Genomic DNA, 20,448 nt, shown 5'->3' on the forward strand with positions numbered 1-20,448 from the left:
TCTGACATAATGGTCCCAGGCTACTTTCTTCCTTCTCCTTTCTTTTCTTCCTCCCCACTTCCCCAGGGAGTGTGATCTTCGAGGGACGTCATGCCTCACACGAACGGACTAACATGACCATAGATGCTGAAAGCCCAGAGATCTAATTCCGAATCGATGAGTCATGCTAGTATCTCAACGAGGGTAGGCAGAACTGCTATTATTTGCGCTTCCCAATCGAGAGATCCCGGGTTTGAATTCTGCAGCCGTGGTATCCAATCTGATGATTTTGCTTTAAGTAAGGTGACCAGACATACTCTTTTTAAGAGTATTATACTCTTTTCGAGGTTTATATACTCTATACTCTTTTTTCTTCCCAAAAATATCGAATATACTCTTTTGTGGTATTTTCAAATTCATTTAACGTTTAATGCATTTTCCCATTGAAAATCGCATTTTTTTTTTTTTCCTGTAAAAACTTGGACGTTTTCAAGGCTGCGTTTCTCGTCTTCGTTGCGTTGTAGGGTTGCCAGATTTTCTTTTTGCAAAAGAAAAAAAATAATATAACTAAACTGTTTTTATTAATTAGTACTAAAACTATAGTAAAGACGGCAAAATTGAAGTGATAGATTTATCCAAACTTTCAACGTTTTAATTATTAAATTGTTAATTAAATTGATTGAGTACCTGGAATGATTTATATTTTCGGAACTTATATCTGGTATTCCTACAGTTCATGGCACGGGGTTTTGTTTTCCCTTCAAAGTGAGTCAGTTCTTGGTAGTGGGATCGTGCAGTGATTATTATTCTAATTAACGTGCGTACCTACACTCAATCAATTATATTATTTGAGGATTGGAAGGATTTATTTTATTAATAAAGTCGCGAAGAAAATGTCAGTATAATCAAGCGTTTGAATTAAGCTATCCTTGCATTAAAAGGGCCCGCAGTAACGATGTTTACAAAGCATGGTGCACGGTATGTAAGAAGGAGTTCTCTATAAAAATAAAGGGAAATATGATATAGAGCAACATATAAAATCTAAGTCGCACACTGAGTGCTCATCAACTTCCGAAGCAGGTAAGTTGGATAGTTTTTTCACCACAGAATCTTCAGAAGAGCTAGATTTAATTCAACTAGAACTTGTGTGGTCATACCATAATGTTAAACATAACCACTCTTTTAGAAGCATGGACTGCACTAGCAAACTTGAAATCAACAGTGAAAAATAATACAACAGGAAACGTGCATAGCGGACTAGAGTGCAGGTTGAAGAAAAGTGTTTTGCCTATCGGGTGTGGGACTCATATCCTTCACAATGGAATTTCTGTGGCGTGTTCGAGAGTAATACCGATCGATGTTGAGAATTTGTTTTTTAAAATATACAATCATTTCAGTATTTTTACTGTAAGGACAGAAAATTCGAAAAACTTTTGTGAGTTCATTGGCTGTCATTATGAGTTTTGTATCACTCAAAGACGAGATTCTTGTCTCTCCTTCCGTGTGTAGAAAAAATTGTACGTCAGTATGAACCACTTAAGGAGTACTTTTTGAGTGATGAAAATGCTCCAATAGCTATAGTCAATTTCTTTCGAGACGAAACAAGTCAGTTGTGGCTGTATTTCCTGCATGTTCAGCTAATCTTGTTCACTGAAACAATTACAAAAATTGATAAGGAGGATATAACAGTGACTGAAGTTTCTGTTGAATATTTTGAACTTCTGAGGAAATACAAAGATAGAATTGAACAAAACCTTTTTCCGTTTTTTTGCTAGAAATTTACTTACGAAACTTGTAGAAGAAGGGAATATAAAAGAGGAATATGCCTACTCAGTGTCAAGAAGGTTTTACTTTGAAGTAATAGCATACTTAGAGATGTGGTCGCAGCGTTTTTTCGGAGAAGTAAACAAGATGAAACATTTACTACTTGAGACATCAGTTACCTATGATGAATTTCAGGAGTCGTTTGCATATTTCTATGAGCAGGTAAAACATGTAGACAGTTCGTTGGAATTCAGTGATAATGATATTTTTGACACTTACCGTACAATATCCAGATATCTTAAAGAACACCTTGAACAATGGGGAGAGAAAAGAGAGACAATGATGGGCAAATGGAAAATAGTGGACAAAGATTTAGTGCGGGCTGGGTCAAATTTAAAAGTGATTGTGCCACTCGTGGAATTCTTGTTTACCGGGCACTAATGTTGATTGTGAGAGGCTCTTTAATGCTATTAACACTTACTGGAGCGAGGAAAAAAGTCAACTCACAGTATCGACACTGGAACAAGTGATGAAAGTGAAGTTCAATGTAAGCATGGCCTGTGAAGAGTTCAGACTGGCAATAAAGGATGACATTAACTTACTCAAGAAAGCAAGATCGTCGCAGAAGTATGAATGATGGCGAGTAAAACTGTTTTAAGTATTTAACTCATTTGCATGCGCATTGGATAAAATACTGTAATTCATCTTGTCTTCATACTTAGTCATCTTTTATATATATATATATATATATATATATATATATATATATATATATATATATATATATATATATATATATATATATATATATATACTCTTTTGGATTTAAAAAAATCTGGTCACCCTACTTTAAGGCTTTTCTCCAATGACATCGCAGATTGAGCCCCGGGACGGTATTTCTAAACGCTTCATTGATAGCATTCCTAGGTTCACAGCTATATCGTGGGTAGTTTATCTGTACTTGTATTTTTACATTTTCTACAGAGTTTAGGAACCTTCTTGTAGCTTCTATGATGCACTTGGAAGTTATTACACAGAGTGTCCGAAAAATTCCCTATTAATAGGTTTGAGAGCAATGTCAATGTAATTTTAATTTATTTATTTAGTATATGCTCCTTCGTGCTGATCACACATATACTGTATGCGCAGGATTGGATCCAGGATTTTCTGGCGGGAGGTGCACCAATAAATACCAGTACATTTGAATTAAATTTGGATTCTTTTACTGCCTTTAGGCATCTGTGGTATGAGTAAGGAATACTGTTTTCCTTGGTGACACTCCTTTTCCTTCAACCATCAAAAACTTCGACGTAAACTATTGCTTTTGCAAAACTCCACTTTCTTTTAAGCCTTAACAAGACGTGAGTGCAGAAAGTTCCGGAAAGTGTTGCTATTTTCACTGCTAGCTTCTCATTTTAGATAGTGTATATCTATTTACAACAAACGGGAGGGGGGTTGCATGTGTACAGGTGCACCTCCTTTAAATCCGGCCTGTATGTGTGTGTCTCACGTTCTTCTTGACATGTTACGGAACATCTGAGGAGTTACCGGTCGTAAACCTTCTCCACATTTACGCGCAGTTATTTGTCTGCCTTGTATTGATAATGAGATATATGTGACTTATTTTTTCTCGACAATTAGTTATAAGTTTCTGGATTCGTGAGGATGGAGATGTTGGAGAGCAACGCCCAATCCAGCGAACTAGAAATTGTTTATTGAAGAAATCACACACCTGAAGAGTCCCGTCCTGTTATACCCACACACAATCTACGACTCCCTTCTCTTGTAGCTGAGGTATTACCCACGTTGCACTGACATTGTTTTTTTATGATACTCAAACCTAGGAGTACGAGAACTTGTCGGACACCCTGTAGATCCACGTCTCGTATGGCCTCGGAGATGAAAAGAGACGCTAAATTACAACAAACAGGAAAAGTTGAAAGATTTTGAGATATAGTGTTCATGTATTTATTTGGCACATTCTGAAGCAAATGCATGTTTCTCTTAATGAGACAAAGCTACTTTAGAGATAGGTGTTTGCCGAAAAAATCTCTAAACTCACTCGTTGTATCTGTTATTTTTTGGTTCGTATATAGTCATTCGTGCACATGCCACTAAAACGCTCCACATCTTGAAACAGAAACCAGTCACATCACCCATGGCTTCACAATTGCAATGTTGTACATGACCTTGAACACAGAGTTATTAGACAGTGCATGAAAGCTAAAAAACCAGACAGTACTGTATATGATCTGTGTCACATAGGCGTTATTCTCTATAATACTCAAACTTAGGGTTATGGAGACTTTTCGGACATTCTGTAAAATATAATTTGTAAAAAAGTTATTGACAGTTAATGATTTGGTACTGAGTGCCGTAAAATGTTGGGTCACCCGTATACAACATACTCTATTTAATAGTACACACACCTTCAAACAGGGGCGGGTCCAGGACGGACTTCTGGGGTGGGGCGGTGGGTTGTAATACGGCTACTTAGAGCTACTTTTAAAAGCTCCAAACTCTGGGATGGGTTTTATTTATAGATGTATAAAATAAGCAAGTTACCTCTTCTGGGGGAGGGGTGATCACCCCTCCCTTCAAACTATAAGATCACTCAATCCTACATCTTTCATCATCATCAATCATTTTAATCAATTTTACATAAAAATTACTGTATTACAGATCAATTATTAATAACAAACTCAATGAATAGGTAATTGGGACTTAGGTACAGTATGAACCTGAGGCCACATTTTGTAATGGTTAGCGTGACAACAACGCAAAATATGCTGTTTACTTTGCGTTAACTGGCATAGCATTACAAATTGTACGTAGTTTGATAGAAGTTTCTCTAATCTAGTGAAATTTTGTAGGTAAATTTAGCAGAAAGGGAAAATGAGATATTTATTTCGAAAAAACGTGAAAATCCAGGGAAATTCTCACGCAGACTAGTTGACCAGTAAATACATAATTTTTATTTGTTCTTTAAAAATAAACAAATAGAATAGCAATACTGTGTATGCGTTCAAAGTAGCATAATTTGAACCTATTCTTGGCTGAGTATATTTGTGTGTATTTTTTGGTAAAAACAATTGCAGGAAAAATAAAGAAATACAAGCAAAAAGCAAATGAACAAAATGTATGTGATTAGCAGTTCCTTTATTTAATATATCTAAATTAATCTTATCACATTACTTCTCACATAGGAATTGGACACTGAATAAACTAAGGAAAATTTGATAAGAAAAGGTAAATTTTTATGTCAGTCGAGGGAAATTTTCTTCAGGAAACCTACGAACTCGGATTACAATTGATTTTTGCAAGTTTTGTGTTGCTGAATGTTACGCTCCATAATGTTTGCGAAGTTTAATACGGAATAAGGCCACTGAAGATACAAGTCCTAAGTTGAGATTAAGAAAGGAAATAAACTCACAAATTACCTAGTAACACCACGAAAAAATGTAATCAACCGCTACACCTCCCTCGACCGTGTCGCATGACATAATAATGTTTTCTAGTGTCAGAATGCATGTTCTGATATTTCTTTCTATTTAAAATGTTATTTATTTAGTTATTTTGTACCACCGAGATAAACCATGGAAATACTGAAGAAATAAATTATGAAAACCTGGAAAATATAGTTGAAGTAGGTGATAAGTACTTTGACATATACCTCACGTTTTGATACACAAGAAGAAAGAAACTTTTTCGAATCGAAATTAATAAACAAACAAATGATTGATTTTAAAAGGTTGACTTGAAATCAAAAGTGTATAAAAGAAGTAAATTGGAATAAACTTCTTCGATTCTAGCAGAATAAATTTATTTGAAGTAAAAAAAAAAAAAAAAAAAAAAAAAAGTAACAGGTAATATATAAAATGTATTTAAGTGTTGTTTTGTGAAAGTGATAAGTAAGTTATGGATACTAATTTCAAATCTTAGGTCGAGAAAGACTTTCTCTCCCTAAACCATCTGCCACCGTAATATGGAATTTGATGTGCAAAAATATATAATTAAATTCATAAAAATTTTATGTTTATATAAAACATTAAAATTCTGGATCGTAGATGTGCTGAATATACATTAGAACGACATTGAATTTCTGATACCCGAGAAGGTAAAAGTGTAATAAATCATTTTACCTTTAGCTACAATTAGAGTACGGTGCAGTACCATGCCGAAGGGGGACGAGCGAGGCGACGGCCCCGGGCGCCGAAGTAAGGGGCGCAAAATTCGGGAGGAAAAAAGAAAAATATACATAAAATGAAAGGAAAAGTATTAAAAAGTGTTCAAAATTAAGGAAAAACCGGGTTCATTTTTGAAAATTTTCTTACGGTTCGCGCCAACCATGTTAGCGCTTCACGGCTGGTCTGTCGACCTCACTCATATGTACGGGAGGGCGCCGTTGTATACTTTCGCCCCGCGTGCTGAATTTTCCCGGCACGGCACTGGTACCGTGAAACTGTTAATAGAAAATGAATCTTGTCTAAAATACAGATATAATTATATACGTTGTTACATAAAATTGATAACTTAATTAAATAAAAATAATTTTTAAGTAAACAAAGTAACAATATTAACAATGCAAACACTACCAAAATAAACATAATGAAGGATAGAAAGAGGAAAATATTTATGTAAAATAAATAAATAAACGTATACAATAATAAATACTGTCGGTGTGACATATTCACAACACTTCAAAACATGCCATTTATTGCGCAAAAGAAAATTAGAACAAAGAAACAAACACACAGAACAGAGTTATTTGAAAGAAGAAATAGGTGACGAAACCTTTGACCTGCGCCGAAACACTTACCACAGAAGCTGGTATGAAAAAGAAGAAGAAATTCAAAATGAATTTAATTATGTCTTGTTCACATATTTAGTATAGACGGATACTACGATGAATGGAAGGAGAACTAAAGGAAGCAGTGGCGGATCCAGAGGGGAAACTTTTATTTTATTTTATATATAAATAAAACCCATCCCAGAGATTGGAGCGAACTCTTAAAAGTAACTCTAAGTAGCAGTCTTACAACCCACCGCCCCCCCCCCCCAGAAGTCGGTCCTGGATCCGCCCTTGGAAGGAAGCCATACGAAACTTGAAAATGAGGTTCCGACGGAGTGTCTCGAACTTATATTTTAGGCAAGAGTTCACTTTGGGATGAACAAGTAATTTTGCTTATCTTTTAGTTTCTCCTCAACCTTGCCCCTAAGCAGCCAAGAATCCAAGGATGTAATAAAATAGCACCTATCTTATAACATCCTTGCAAGAATCATTGCATTCGTTTCGCATTTTTTTCTACAATACTAGTGCTGAGTCCGAACACTATCTCAAAGTGAGTTTGAAATAGAGTAATGGATGACACTAAACTGTAATGAGATTTCAAATATATTTAAATGCCAGTTTCTATTTTAATACTTTCAATTCAATTCTGTTGCCTGGAGAAATTTGTTCCTTATAAATATGCCGTTTCATGGAATGTATTGAATTTGACCTCTTAATTTTCCAAAATGTGGTGTGCAAAAACTTGACCCGGACAAACTTATAAGAGTACATTCATTAAAAACATTCCCTTCCTGTCGAAATTTTGGTACTCACTTTTTTAATTTGCACCAAATAATTACTGTTAGGTAGCAATGAAATGAATTTAAATGAAAATTTTTCAGTTTAGTTCCCACGTTATGCCTTTAGGCTAAGAGAGACGATGACTAGAGTAAGTGAATGATGATAGAAAAATTGTTGGAATGACAAAGTGGGAGTACCCCCGAGAAAACCCCCACACACGATGTTGTCCACCACAAACTTACTTGGCCGGGAATTGAATCAGTGACCCCACGACAGAGAGGTAAAATCTTTACCACAGAGCCACCGTGCCACCTATGTCTCAATGAATATGCCATTTTGAATACATACATTTAGCGGCGTACCCACGGGAGGGTCCACCAAGCCCGGACCTACACAGAAACTTCTTAACTCAACATACATTTGTACACTTTCTCATTAAAACTATTATTGTTTAATAGAGAAATGATTCATGTAGCATGAATATTTGATCTTACACTCTTCATCTGTACTCTTTCTCTTATAATCAGTGGTATGCGTTCACCTCTGGTGCTTGGGGTCCCGCGTACGATCCCAGCCCCCGTCAAGTGAACTTCGTGGTGGACAAACACCGTGTGCGTGGGTTTTCTCGGGGTTCTCCCGTTTCCTCCCACTTTCTTCATTCCACCATTTCATTCATTACTCATCATCACCGTCTTTTTTAGCCTAACCGGCATAACCGTGGGACGTAAAACTCAAAGACTTCATTTCATTTTCTTTCTCTTATAAAAACTTCTAATTTTATCATTTTCCCCCTGAAAATACAGGTGGAAATATTTTACAATTACTTACCGTTTTTTCGGATGCAGAATAATATCTGTTCAATATTACATAGAAGTAGTGGCTTCTAGTATTGGACCCCACAACAAAAATTTCTGGTTACGCGATTGCACACATTACGTATAACACATTATCTAAAAACAACTGATTTACGAGGGGAGGCCACAAATTTCTTACCCTCACCATGATAGAAATATACGTACTAGTAATGAAACTATTTACACAATGATAGGTTAGCATCTCACTAATATCTGTAGCAGACACATGAAGAAATTTATTTTGAGAGGATTCCAAAGCTTCTGGAGGGGTCCAAAGTCAATGTGAGTATAAATTGTATTAGAAATTTGTAAAATCTAATCTAGACTAAATTTTCAGAAAAGTCGGGATTTCGGGTGGGGAGTAGGTCGTGGACTCATGGGTACGTCCCTATTTTATAGGTCCTGTTAAATTTATGTTAGCCAGAAAACTAGGAAGTGGTAACAGACAAAATCGAATACAGAACTGTGGTTAGGTTCCTTCATATTCAAGGAGAATCGGCACAAACGACACATAAGGAGAGGTCAGCTGTATGTAGTGAGTAATTTCCATTTTATGCCACAATGAAATATTGGAAGAGAATATTAAATTATAGATGCAGAAGTCTACTGAATTACCCAAGAGATGGTCGTCTAGTAACGGCTGCAGACCCAAGTGTGGTAACAAAGCTTGATTAGCCAGTGTTTAAAGATAGACTATTAATTGTTTAGCTAGGGTGGTAAATATTAGTAGGGAATTGTTCACATATTATTACGTGACATTCTGCATACGTACAAAGTGGCAACGAGGTTTCCTTCAGATTGTTGATATTTTTTTAAAAAACAGCAATATGAGCAATGCTCATAAAGCATCCTGCACCTATACCAGAAGGACAAGGTAACTTCTGTAAACAGATTAGTGCATACGAATGAATGCTGTGTTCTAATTGACCCTGAAACCAAAGAAATAAGTAACACATGGCATCATACCTTGTCTTCACCCCCAAAAGGTCCAAGTGCAGCATTCATACAAGGTCATATTGTCCATGTTTTGGGACCACAATGACTGACAACTTACAAAAAGGGACTACAGCTACAGAAACATATTACAGGGATCTGCTACAAACATCACAGGATGCTACCAAAACAAAGACATGGTGCCTGCTCTCGAAATGATCTGCTAGCTGGCACACCAATCAGCAGAAACTCTCACTTTCGTGCGCCAACGTGGTTATGAAACTTTGCTTCACCTTCCATATTCACCTGACGTGGCTCCATCTGAGAACTTCCTGTTCACAAATATAAAGAAACATTGTAGGGTAGGCGTTTCCTGGATGATTAAGTCATTAATGCTGTGAAAACCTGGTTTGAATTCCAACTTCGCAAACTTCTATGGCCATGGTATAACGACCTGGTTCATAGAAGATAATACCAAGTGAATATGAAGAGATGGATGCATCTATGAACCAAATGGCAGACTTTTAGATCATCTCTATTATTGTAAGGATAAGATGTTTCTGTCTACTTCTCGTATAATATCAACTGTTGAAGAACGTCTTGTAATATTCAGCCATTTTGGGGCCAATAGTGGTCGAATTGGAGTCAAGAACTTTGCCTCGCATGGTATATTGTCATTTAGTTTATGCAGTCATTTATCACAAAACACATTAGAGGAGGAGACTTTCCTAAACTGTGTGCCTTGTCTGGCTTTCAGCAGAGCCACGAAATATTTGGAAAATTTTATCAAAATTGAACTTACCCTGGTAACCCACGTCATTTTCGAACTTGACTGATTATTTACAGTGACTCTTCCGTCCACTAATTAGTTTCACTCATGAGAGAAGACAAGACGAGAAATAAGGTTCTCTCGTCTCGTCTCCTTTTGTTAATGAATGTACAAAATTTATGTCCTGACACTCTTCTTAATTTCATCTGGGAGTTATTATAATCGTTCCGAGATACGAGAGGTACACGCATACATTTAAATCATAGTTATTATTAGAGTATATCATGTGTTCCTAAAAATCATTGTAAGGATTTATATTTTTTAAAAAATATTATGAATTATGTAACACTAAAATCATAGGCGCTGACTTTGGAGGGGGGGGGCAGGGCAATTTCGGCCCATCCAATATTTAAAGGTGGGGTCCTCGCCCCCCAGTATATTCCAGGCGAGGGAGAATTAACGAAGAGGAGCAATAATTTCTCTGGTAAATTTCGTCGTGCCTTTATTTCAAAATTAGGAATGGCCTTCTTATTCGAGAGAAAATGCTGTTTTCAAAATGGTGTTCTTAATAGAGCACTGAAGCTTCAACCAACACTCAAGGCAGCACGATGTGAAAAATAAAGATTAATATGGTGCTCAAAGGTGCAGTAATGGAGTAGTGGACCGAGATATGGGGTGGGAAGGGGACTTTCATCAAGCAGTTGATAGAAAACAGCTGAATATGATGATATATTTATTCATTGTTTGCCCCCCCCCCAATGTGTTCAAGTCGGCGCCTATGACTAAAACAAAGCTTTGAAATGTAAAGCTTGGGTTAAGTCTTCCTCCCGGCGAACTTAAAATACCGCTAATTTTACAGTAATTATGTGATATCTTCAAATAGATAAAAGATAATTGAAATATGGAACAAGAGCTCCTTAGACAATTTTATTTTGCGTGAGGTACCGTTATCACAAGTCACTTAGTGGTTTTCCGTTTTCAGCCGTTTAGAAACGCGAAAATAAATGCCGATTTTCAAAATGGCTCGAAATCGAAAGCAGATAAGTGAATCGTGATAACGGTTTCTCATCTAAAATAATATTGTCTAGGGCGCTCTTGTTGCACATATCGATTATCTTTTATCTATTTGAAGATATCACATAATTACTGTAAAATTAGCGGTATTTTAATTTCGCCGGGATGAAGTCTCTTAACTAGTGCTGATCACGAAACAAGTTAAAATTTTCGTCTTGTCTCGTTTTCAAAGCGAGAAAATTTCTCGTCTCAGAATTTCTTCCAATGCTACCAGTGTTAAAACCAAACAAACGACTTGGTGTAACATCCCATTTTGTAGGCCTAACCCTGTTCCAGCGCCATCTGCCAGTGACCGGCAGAACTACGTCCAGCCTAGCGATGGGCAGCTGTGACGCCCTGTCCATATCAGATGCATCAAGACCTTTCTAGACCTAGTGGCCGTCACGTCTTGTTTTCACATGATTCGCCAGTTTTGTCATTCTACTCTGGGTGGACGACGAAAATTGGGATGCACCGATCGGGAATCGAACCCGGGACCACGCGGACGTGAATCCAGCGCTCTAACAAGTGAATCCAGCACTCTACGGTGTCCCCCATACTCCCATACTGCCACGACTACTTCACGAAAACAAAGAATGTTTGCTTTCTCAAAATATGTACGTACCCAAATATTTTTCACGCTTCCTTCATAAATTGATCCTGAATTTAAAATGCGTTTCAGTTTGTTCTATGTATGTAAGGCAAGGCAAGTGAATGATGATGGAAGAATTTATGGAATGATAATGTGAGAGAAAACGATAACTCATTCTAAGGTATTAGAATAGGTCTAAGATAAAAAAAAATAATAATAGCAATAAAGTGAAAAGTAATTTAGAACCAAATTCATAGTCAAAGGTTATTTGATTCATTCAAATAATTCACTGCTGGGAGTAAGAAAAACAAAAATAGCTGGCAGCATGAGTCTGGTTACTGCCACGAATCTAACGTTGTTGCTTCATATGCATTTGATCCAGGGTTTTACCCCCTGGGGGGGGGGGTATTATCTCTCGGAGTAGTAATTCAGATCCTACTAGATCCGATCTCATATAGCCTTGAAGTTAAAAAATAACGTTAAACTTGTTTTTCATGATTAATCACTATATAATTTAATATTTGTCTCCTTAGTCCAGTGGAGGGTACGGTGGCTTGGTGCTACAGCGCTTTCTCTGATGCGTGCGGTCTTTGGTTCGATTCCCGATCAAGTAAGCTTGTGGTGGATATATTGTGTCCGTGGGTTTTCTCGAGGTACTTACGCTTCCTCTCACATTATCATTCCACCAATTCTTCCATTATCATTCACTTGTGTTAATCATTGTCTACCTTAGCCTAAAGAGCATAACGTGAGACGTTAAACTCAAAGATTTCATTTCATTTTTCTTAGCCCAATGCTTCTCAACCATTTTTACTGACCACACATTTTTTTTTAAATCACCTACGACATCGTGACTAATGATGTCCACGAGACGAAACATTTCTCTCCTAGTCTCGATTCTAATCTGATTCGAGACGAAAAGTCAATTTTAAGAGTCTTCATCCCTGCGAAATTAAAATACCGCTAATTTTACAGTAATTATGTAATATCTTCCAATAGATAAAAGATAATTGAAATATGGAACAAGAGCGAACTAGGCAATATCATTTTACATGAGATACAGTTATTACCATCGCTTTCGATTACCGAGTTACCGTTATCTGCTTTCGATTTTAAGCCATTTTGAAAATCGGCATTTATTTTCGCGTTTCTAAACAGCTGAAAACGGAAAACGACTAGATGACTTGTGATAACGGTACCCCACGCAAAATAATATTGTCTAGGGCGCTCTTGTTCCATATTTGAATTATCTTTTATCTATTTGAAGATATCACATAATTACTGTAAAATTAGCGGTATTTTAATTTCGCCGGGATGAAGACTCTTAAAATTGACTTTTCGTCTCGAATCAGATTAGAATCGAGACTAGGAGAGAAATGTTTCGTCTCGTGGACATCATTAGTCACGATGTCGTAGGTGAGTTGAGACCGAACTAGAAATTTCATGTATCTCGTGGGCAACACAAGTCTTGGATCTCAGACACTATTTCAGCATAACATGATTCATACATACATTGATATTGTCATGTATAAACATCAATTTATCAACATCATGTATAAATTGATGAAGTGATTGTACGAACACAATGAGGAACATTTATCAATGTTTAAAGATACGCAAGTCATTACTCAATATTCTCCAATAATAAAATATGGTTTGAATTCTGCGATGTTTCAGTGGTAGAGTGCTCACTTTTGGTAATTAGGATCCCTGGATTCAATTTCAATGTGCGCCAAGTGCTCTTTGTTTTTTCGGGGTTCCCCTTCTTCCTCCCATTTTCTTCATTCCACCATTATCATCAATCTCGTCATCTCCGCCTTCCTTCGCCTTGGTGAATAATCGTGTCACGTTAAAAAAAAAAAAATTTGGTTTTAATGTTATCACACGGTACTAAACCTCTCGTGTCGCGGAAAAATTTTGATAATTGCAACAGGAAATCAAGAAATGGTCAGAGAATAAATTTTGTACATAAATTCACAATACGAGAAGAGAAAATATTTTTCGAGAATCCAGACGAGACGAAACTTCTACAAAATTGAAGAGACAAGACTGGAAAAATCTTTTTCGTCTTGTGATCAGCGCTAACGACAAACGTACTGGTGTTGAATACCTGTGCAATTTTTGACTTACAAATACATTTCTATCGATTTTCCCCAATATCTTTATGATGAACTCGGATTTTAATTGATTGATTTTTACAGATTTTTTAAAAATCTATTTTTAAGTGTCTCTAAGTTCGTAAAGGTTAACTAACTCTATAGCCTATGTAACCCGGATATTCAACGCCACATTCACAAAAGCTCTCCATTGACTTCTGTTCTTAGCCAACTGGAACCAGTTTCTGTTTTCTATTCCTATTTCTAAGAGATCCATCTTAATATTGTCCTACCGTCTGCTCCTAGGTCTTCCTAATGGTCGTTTTCCGATTGGACTTCCAATTAAAACTTTGAAAACGTTCCTACTTTCTTCCATTCTGGCTACATGACCTGCCCACCTAAGCCTCTTAGACTTAATGACCCTAACAATGTTTGGTAAACCGTATAAATTATGTAGTTCCTCTTTGTGAAGTTTCCACCATTCCCGTTCCTCTTGGTTCCGAATATTCGTCGTAGGATCTTCTTAAATACTCTCAGTCTGCGTTATTCCCTCAGATTAAGCGACTATGTTTCGCAACCACACAGAACAACAGGCATGATAATCGTTTTTTATATTTTAAGCTTCAAATTCCTCGACAGGATTCGTGATGACAAAGATTTTGAACTGAATAATAACACGAATTTGTGGCTTTTAGTCAACGTTTAGTTTCTTTGTGAAAATTAAATTTTCTGAAATCGTATAAGTTAATATTTAGTAATGAATTTGAAATAGTATTGAATATAAATACGTATTATGCAAATTCATTTTGTTTTTCTTTTTAAAAGCAGGGGGAGCTTTAAGAAGAAGTAAAATAAAACTAGATTCATTTCGAAGAAAACAGACGTGTTTACCCAATATATCAATGAGTTAAAAAAAATTAAGATGGTGTAGGTCACTCAACATTTTTCAATTCTTCATGGTAAAAATAAAACGTGTCATATGAAGTCTAGAGTAATAGGCTTTTAGGATAACATAAAATTTATTTTTAAATTCGAAAAATGCACGACATATCGGTTAGGAAAAACAGCCTAATAGATTACAAATCATAAACCATGAATTGCAAAACTTTTTGTTTTCTTTTCTTAAGCAATCAATGAATATCATTATGTAAAAGGAAGAACTTGAGTACTTTGTGAATAAGTTTACACTAGCTGAACCTGCGCTGTCTACTCAACGCATCATTTTGATATGATCATCTTTCTTCTCCCCACTTCCAGTAACGGATTTAGAAGGTAAAAACTGGGGAAGCCAGCCAGAACCCAGACTATGACAGGTATATCATGAGTTTACTATAAACTTTCAAAAATATATAAATAATACCTTAAATTATTTTTGTCACTCAAAAACTGGGGACCTAGCCGCCCTGGCCCTCACATAGATTCGCCATTGCCCACTTCCTCACTATTTGCTAATTTCCTTTAATATAAGTAAAATACAAGACGATTTACAAAGGGAGAGAAAATATAAACGTAGCTTTTAATACATAGGCGTTGGGTTGAATTTGTGGCAAACTTGGAGAAGTAACAGATGATATCAGATGGAGTTTTCTTCCCCTTGTAAATCCATATCCGTCCAAGTATGGCCCATTGCGGCTCTCCTAGCATGCAATAGGTTTTGCCATTCCGATTTCAGCAAAATGCCTGTAATGCCCGTCAACCCGCCATACATAACTCCTCTGCTGGTTGCCTAGTACAAGGATATAAACCTTAGCTTCGGCCTAGCGACAATGCTAACCTTAGGGGCTCAAAACGGCTCCTAAAATGTTGAATAGAACTATAACGACATGGTATTTGAAAATTTAAATGGGAACTGGCAGGTGCACACAAAATTCGAAATAGACCAGTGAACATAGCACGTTTCTAGAGCTTGTAGCTTCCGAGATCTCATTGTCGAAGAGAATGGGCCACAAACGGAACATCGGGCCATAAACGGAATTAACCAGAAACATATAAACCTAACATTTTAATATATAGATTCTTTAATGAAGAAAAATGCAACAGAATAATTATTAATAAATGTGAATATATGTATCAAATGTACTAACTTTTTTAAGACTTGAATACATGCAAAATAATATGATAACAACAATTATTGAACCTTTAACCGTTTATTTCTCGCAGCTCGTGTTCCCAGTGATAAAATTTATTGTCCATTTGCATCTGGTTTCACGTGGTGTCCAGCTGATTCTGTTATTTATTACCAACCCTTTTTTTATAAATCAATAATATCCGAATATTGAATGGCTTACTGAAATTTCGCTTTCAACTTCCTTGGTAATCCATAATATAAAGCCGAGACTGACGCCTGAATAAAATAGGAAGAAATATGATGTCGGTATAGAAACCATTTTCTTGAAATTTTTTTTTTTTTTTTTTTGGAAATTCCTGAGATTTATATCTTGATGCTGAAGAAAGTAAAATTTCTTCTTCTTCTTCTTGGTGCATTAAAATCTAGTAATTTTACTGTGAATTTTTAATCGATAAACTAATTTAATTAATTGTTATTTTTATTTTTATTTTCGTAAACACAAACTACCATGTTCGTGTAAAAAAGGTTATTTATTTTACAAGCAACACTTTCCAGATTTAATTTATTAAAACCAACTTTCATTTAAACCTATTAATTTAATACAACGTAACGCAAATTGCGTTTCTAGTAGGGATATTAAAGTAGCAAATGAAATAAAAAGGAGAGTTCGGAAGCTTAAAACGTGTTAATTTCAATCTGCTAGTCACAGTTAATTAATGAATCCTATTTGGTAATTATTTGCTTTAATAATATGCCGAGGGCGTTGTTATGTTGTGTTGAGAACGCTCTGTAGATCTTACGACTAGCGTCGTGTGTTATCGCCGTACCCACTACAGCTGATAGCGTCCGCTGTCATGGCCCCAACTCCCAATTTCTTACCATGTGAGGTTAGCAAGTTTACGGCTACACTTCCCCCCTCCAAGCTTATGGGTTTATACAATGGCTGAGAGTTGCTGAGTATTTAATCCCATTTAGTGGTTCCAGTGTGGTGTATAGTTGTTTAAATGTTTGATAATACAAAATACTAAACTTGTACGTAATTGTGTTACAGTGATTTAGATATTTAGAAGTGTTTATTTCAAGAATGTAGAGACTAGGTACATTGGTGGCGGAAGGATACACGGCCATGTTAGCGGCGATGCGGCAGGCTGTATTTTCCGCCATTTGAAACAATCAAAGTGTTTTTCCCCAGGTGCAACCATAGGAATTTTGACGTATAATCTGCAGTATTTGTGAAAATTGTGAATGTGTGGTAGTTTATGCGTAATCTAGAAATCTTGAGGATTTCATTGATGTGACAATATTGTGTGTATGTGCAGTTAAAGATGAAATAAAGCGATGGAAAGCGAAGTGAAGCAACGGAATCAAAGAAATCGTCGACGTGAACGGGCTCAGCGCATGCAAGCCCAAAGAGAAAGCAAAGCTAAAGATGGGGATAGTGGGGAAGATGAATCCCCTATAAGAGAAAAACCTCCTCGGCCACCAAATCGGAGAAAGAAATTAAAAGAACCAGTGTTTGAAGAGGACATAATTGACGGTTTTGCCATCTTGGCATTCAAGACTTACGAGGATTTAGAGGTAAAATTTCTACTCTCGCACGCTTTATTTTTTTCTGTGTTGTAGTATTGATTTGAAAAAATATATTATTTGAAGTCTAAAATTCATCGACCAGTCATCATATATTTATATAAAAAATCCCCATTAGTGAAATAAATAGCTAAAACCATTTAGTTTATTACAATCTGACACTCCTAGTGCTTCTCCCATGAGCCTATAATTATTTTCGGAAATAATTTTCTAGAGCCCGTGAACGCAGTTTTTTCGCAAAATTAGAAAGAAAAATAAATAAATTTTTGAATAAAATGTGAGTGAGCAACATTGCTGTGCTTTGTGAAATTTTACTTAGAAGTGATTTCTTTTTTTTATTTTTTTAAAAGTGCGCTGTCGTATATACTCAATGTGTGTATTTATTTATTTATTTATTGGGAGTGCATTTATTTATCCTGTTTTACTTGGTAGTAACTAATAACTACCATTATTGGAAATTAATCTGTGTACGTTATTGATCTTTTAAGTGTAGTGCGTTGTTTGTAAACAATCCCAGAGATCCGATCAATAATGTCAACAATTCGTTTAATTTCACTTTTTGAAATTATCGACAGAATAATCGATATTTATGTAGTGGTGCTCTTTCACAAAAGAAATCAGAACTACAAATTAAAATAATTTCAAGTGATAGGAAGTCTGAATTTTATATAGTGACAAGCTGTTTACAAAGACAGAATTTACCTCCACTCCCCCCATTTTTTGAAAACTATTAAATTTAGTTTTGGGGTAGGCCTCTTGTTTAGTTTGTAATATAATTACCTGTTTCGACCCCAGGAGATTGAAGTCTAATCTCATTTTAGGCGTAGACGTTTGCATGGAGTAAGCGCCATTGTGCATACTACACACAGAACAAAGAGAAGAATGCTGTTTATAATAAATACGGTAGCTAGTGCAGCACGGATAATTAAAAACTTATATTCGGAATACAAGAAAAACTTTATTTTTTCTAATCTCAGCTGAGATAGATGTTGGTTGCTAATTCAATACAATATTTTAAATTATTTTAAGTGCAAGGGTAAAATCATTACTTGTGCCCTTGTACATAAACGAAGCAAGCTTATTTTGCTGCTTGCTTTTTAGAATTTGTTTCTGTTAAGGGGGAAGTTAATTTGGACACTGTGAATGTTATATATTACTATATAGGTTAAACCGGAAGATCCATCGCCACAGAAACGGAAATTTACAGTTTCATTCTGTTTGTTGTACGTAAGGTCAGTTAGTATTATTGTTAACTGACCTTCGATTATCTTTCCATTTTGGCCAGTTCGAAAGTAGCTCTCCGACGGATTTCGGGGAATTGTACCTATTGGATGAGTCAAGAGTTCAGTTTTCAGTTTACATGTAGCTTAGTTAATTTTCAGAGATCTTTGCGGACAATTGTGGTTATCTTCTTTGTTGTTAGGAGTGTGATCTGTGGACAGTTCAAGAACTTTAATTATAATGATTATTTTTGAGAGAAGTAGTACATTAACCATTGTTGTTGTACGTAGAACCTACCCTTGCACTTGGTTTATTCTATGTATGTAACATTGTGCAAAAATACTAACGTGTCTACGTTTGTGACGTATCGGTAGCTGAGATAATTCATAAATATATATTTATTTTCCATACTGGTCAGCTAAGGTAGCGTTCGTAGAAAACTTTTTTTTTCCTACGCAATATATTGAATTTACAAGTTCTTAAATCTATTTACTGACATACTGGGGGCGAGGAAATTTGGATTTTTGGTGTCAGTTGTACAGTAGTTGAAACTACAGGCAATTATAGCTACACACTTGAAATACGGTAGTTTGATCGTAGCTCTCTTTTACATTTGCTTCGTTGCCAGTGTGCTTTCTCCATGTAAATATTTCTGTCCATTCCGTGAGTGCACAGGGTGCATAGATTGGTTTCTCGATGTTAACATTAGATACTTCCGCCATGTAATTTTCAATTTTTGGCGCTAGAGGTCGAAGGGTAAATAAGGTGATACAGGGGGGTTAAACATCGACTATATCTTTTTAATATGCTGTATCTAAGGTGCACTGATTTGAATGTTGCTACTTTTACTTGTAAAAGTAATTCACGTAGTAAACTTCAAAATTTATCAATACCAGAAAGACTCGTTGTTTATAACAGTGAAGGCTTTGTGCTTGTCTTTTGCTCAAGTTTTGAAGTGAATGAGATAGCTACTTTGTAGCTAATTCTGTGTAATTACAGAGTAGACTCTCGCCAGTTTTTATTTTAGCACACGTTGGGCCAGTGGCTGCATATTCATTTTTCTGTAATGAGTTCTAAGCTATTCCGATGGAAAAGTTCATTGAACCGTTAGTTTGGGTACCGTTACTGAGTTAGTTTGATCTACGTATATTTGCCACTATTTAATTTCTATTTTCACCTGTACAAATTTCTCAGAATAAGGTACCGTATTGTTTATTTACGGTATGTTTCTGTGAAGTGATATAGGCTATTAAGAGTACTATTCTAAACTTCTTCAGTAATGTCCTCCAAAGTAGTGTTTAGAGAAAATAAATGAAATGTTACTTCTTCATTTACTAAACGAAGGTTTTTATTTATATATTTGTATGATGGGATGATCTTCAGTACTGGGTGTTTTGTCCTCTTTTAAGATTTTACAAATCGTATTCTGTTGCTGTTGTGTGTTTCAGTCGCTAAATATTGTGTTGGGTTGTAGGCGTTGTGCAAGTAGTATTTATTTCCGTTACTGGTTTATTCTTCCAGTCTCAGTATTACTTATTCTCGCCATTGGTTTATTCTCTCAATCTCAGGTATTATTTATTTTTCCTATTGGTTTATTCTGCCAGTCTCATTTTTATTTATATTCAGTATTGGTGTATTCTTTTAGTTACATTCTACTTGTTGCTTAATTGTGTGCTATTAAAATCAGCTGTATTCTTTTTTGTAAATGTTAAATCACTTTGTTCTGTAAATACAACTTATTAGTTGTATTTGATATTCTGAATTCAAGTCTCCACTGCCAATCTTGGAACCATGTAAATCAGCCATAGCCTAGATCGTTAGCCGAAATACATGTTTTCAAGGCTCACCTAATGTGCAGAGAGAATTAGTTGTAGCTAGTAGGTAAACCTCAGGTTATCGAACTTCTCTGACTACAAGTTGAATACATTTGTATTGTCTATTCGATAGCGTTCAGTTGATG

At 35.8% G+C, this 20,448-nt stretch overlaps 1 protein-coding gene across 3 annotated transcripts in view; it reads left to right on the plus strand.

Moving 5' to 3' along the window:
- Positions 1-16,571: 16,571 nt before the first annotated feature.
- LOC145694628 (uncharacterized) overlaps positions 16,572-20,448 on the plus strand; it is a 610,937-nt gene continuing 607,060 nt past the window's right edge. For 2 of the 3 annotated variants that reach the window (XM_081771034.1, XM_081771036.1), the window contains exon 1: positions 16,572-17,258. In XM_081771034.1, coding sequence (XP_081627160.1) covers positions 17,019-17,258 — 240 coding nt within the window. In that variant the 5' untranslated portion in view covers positions 16,572-17,018. The remainder of the gene's footprint in view (positions 17,259-20,448) is intronic. The other variant, XM_081771035.1, reaches the window with a different exon arrangement.

Source organism: Thermobia domestica, chromosome 9 (assembly GCF_964235325.1).
Source record: "Thermobia domestica chromosome 9, izTheDome1.hap1.1, whole genome shotgun sequence".
NCBI lineage: Eukaryota > Metazoa > Arthropoda > Insecta > Zygentoma > Lepismatidae > Thermobia > Thermobia domestica.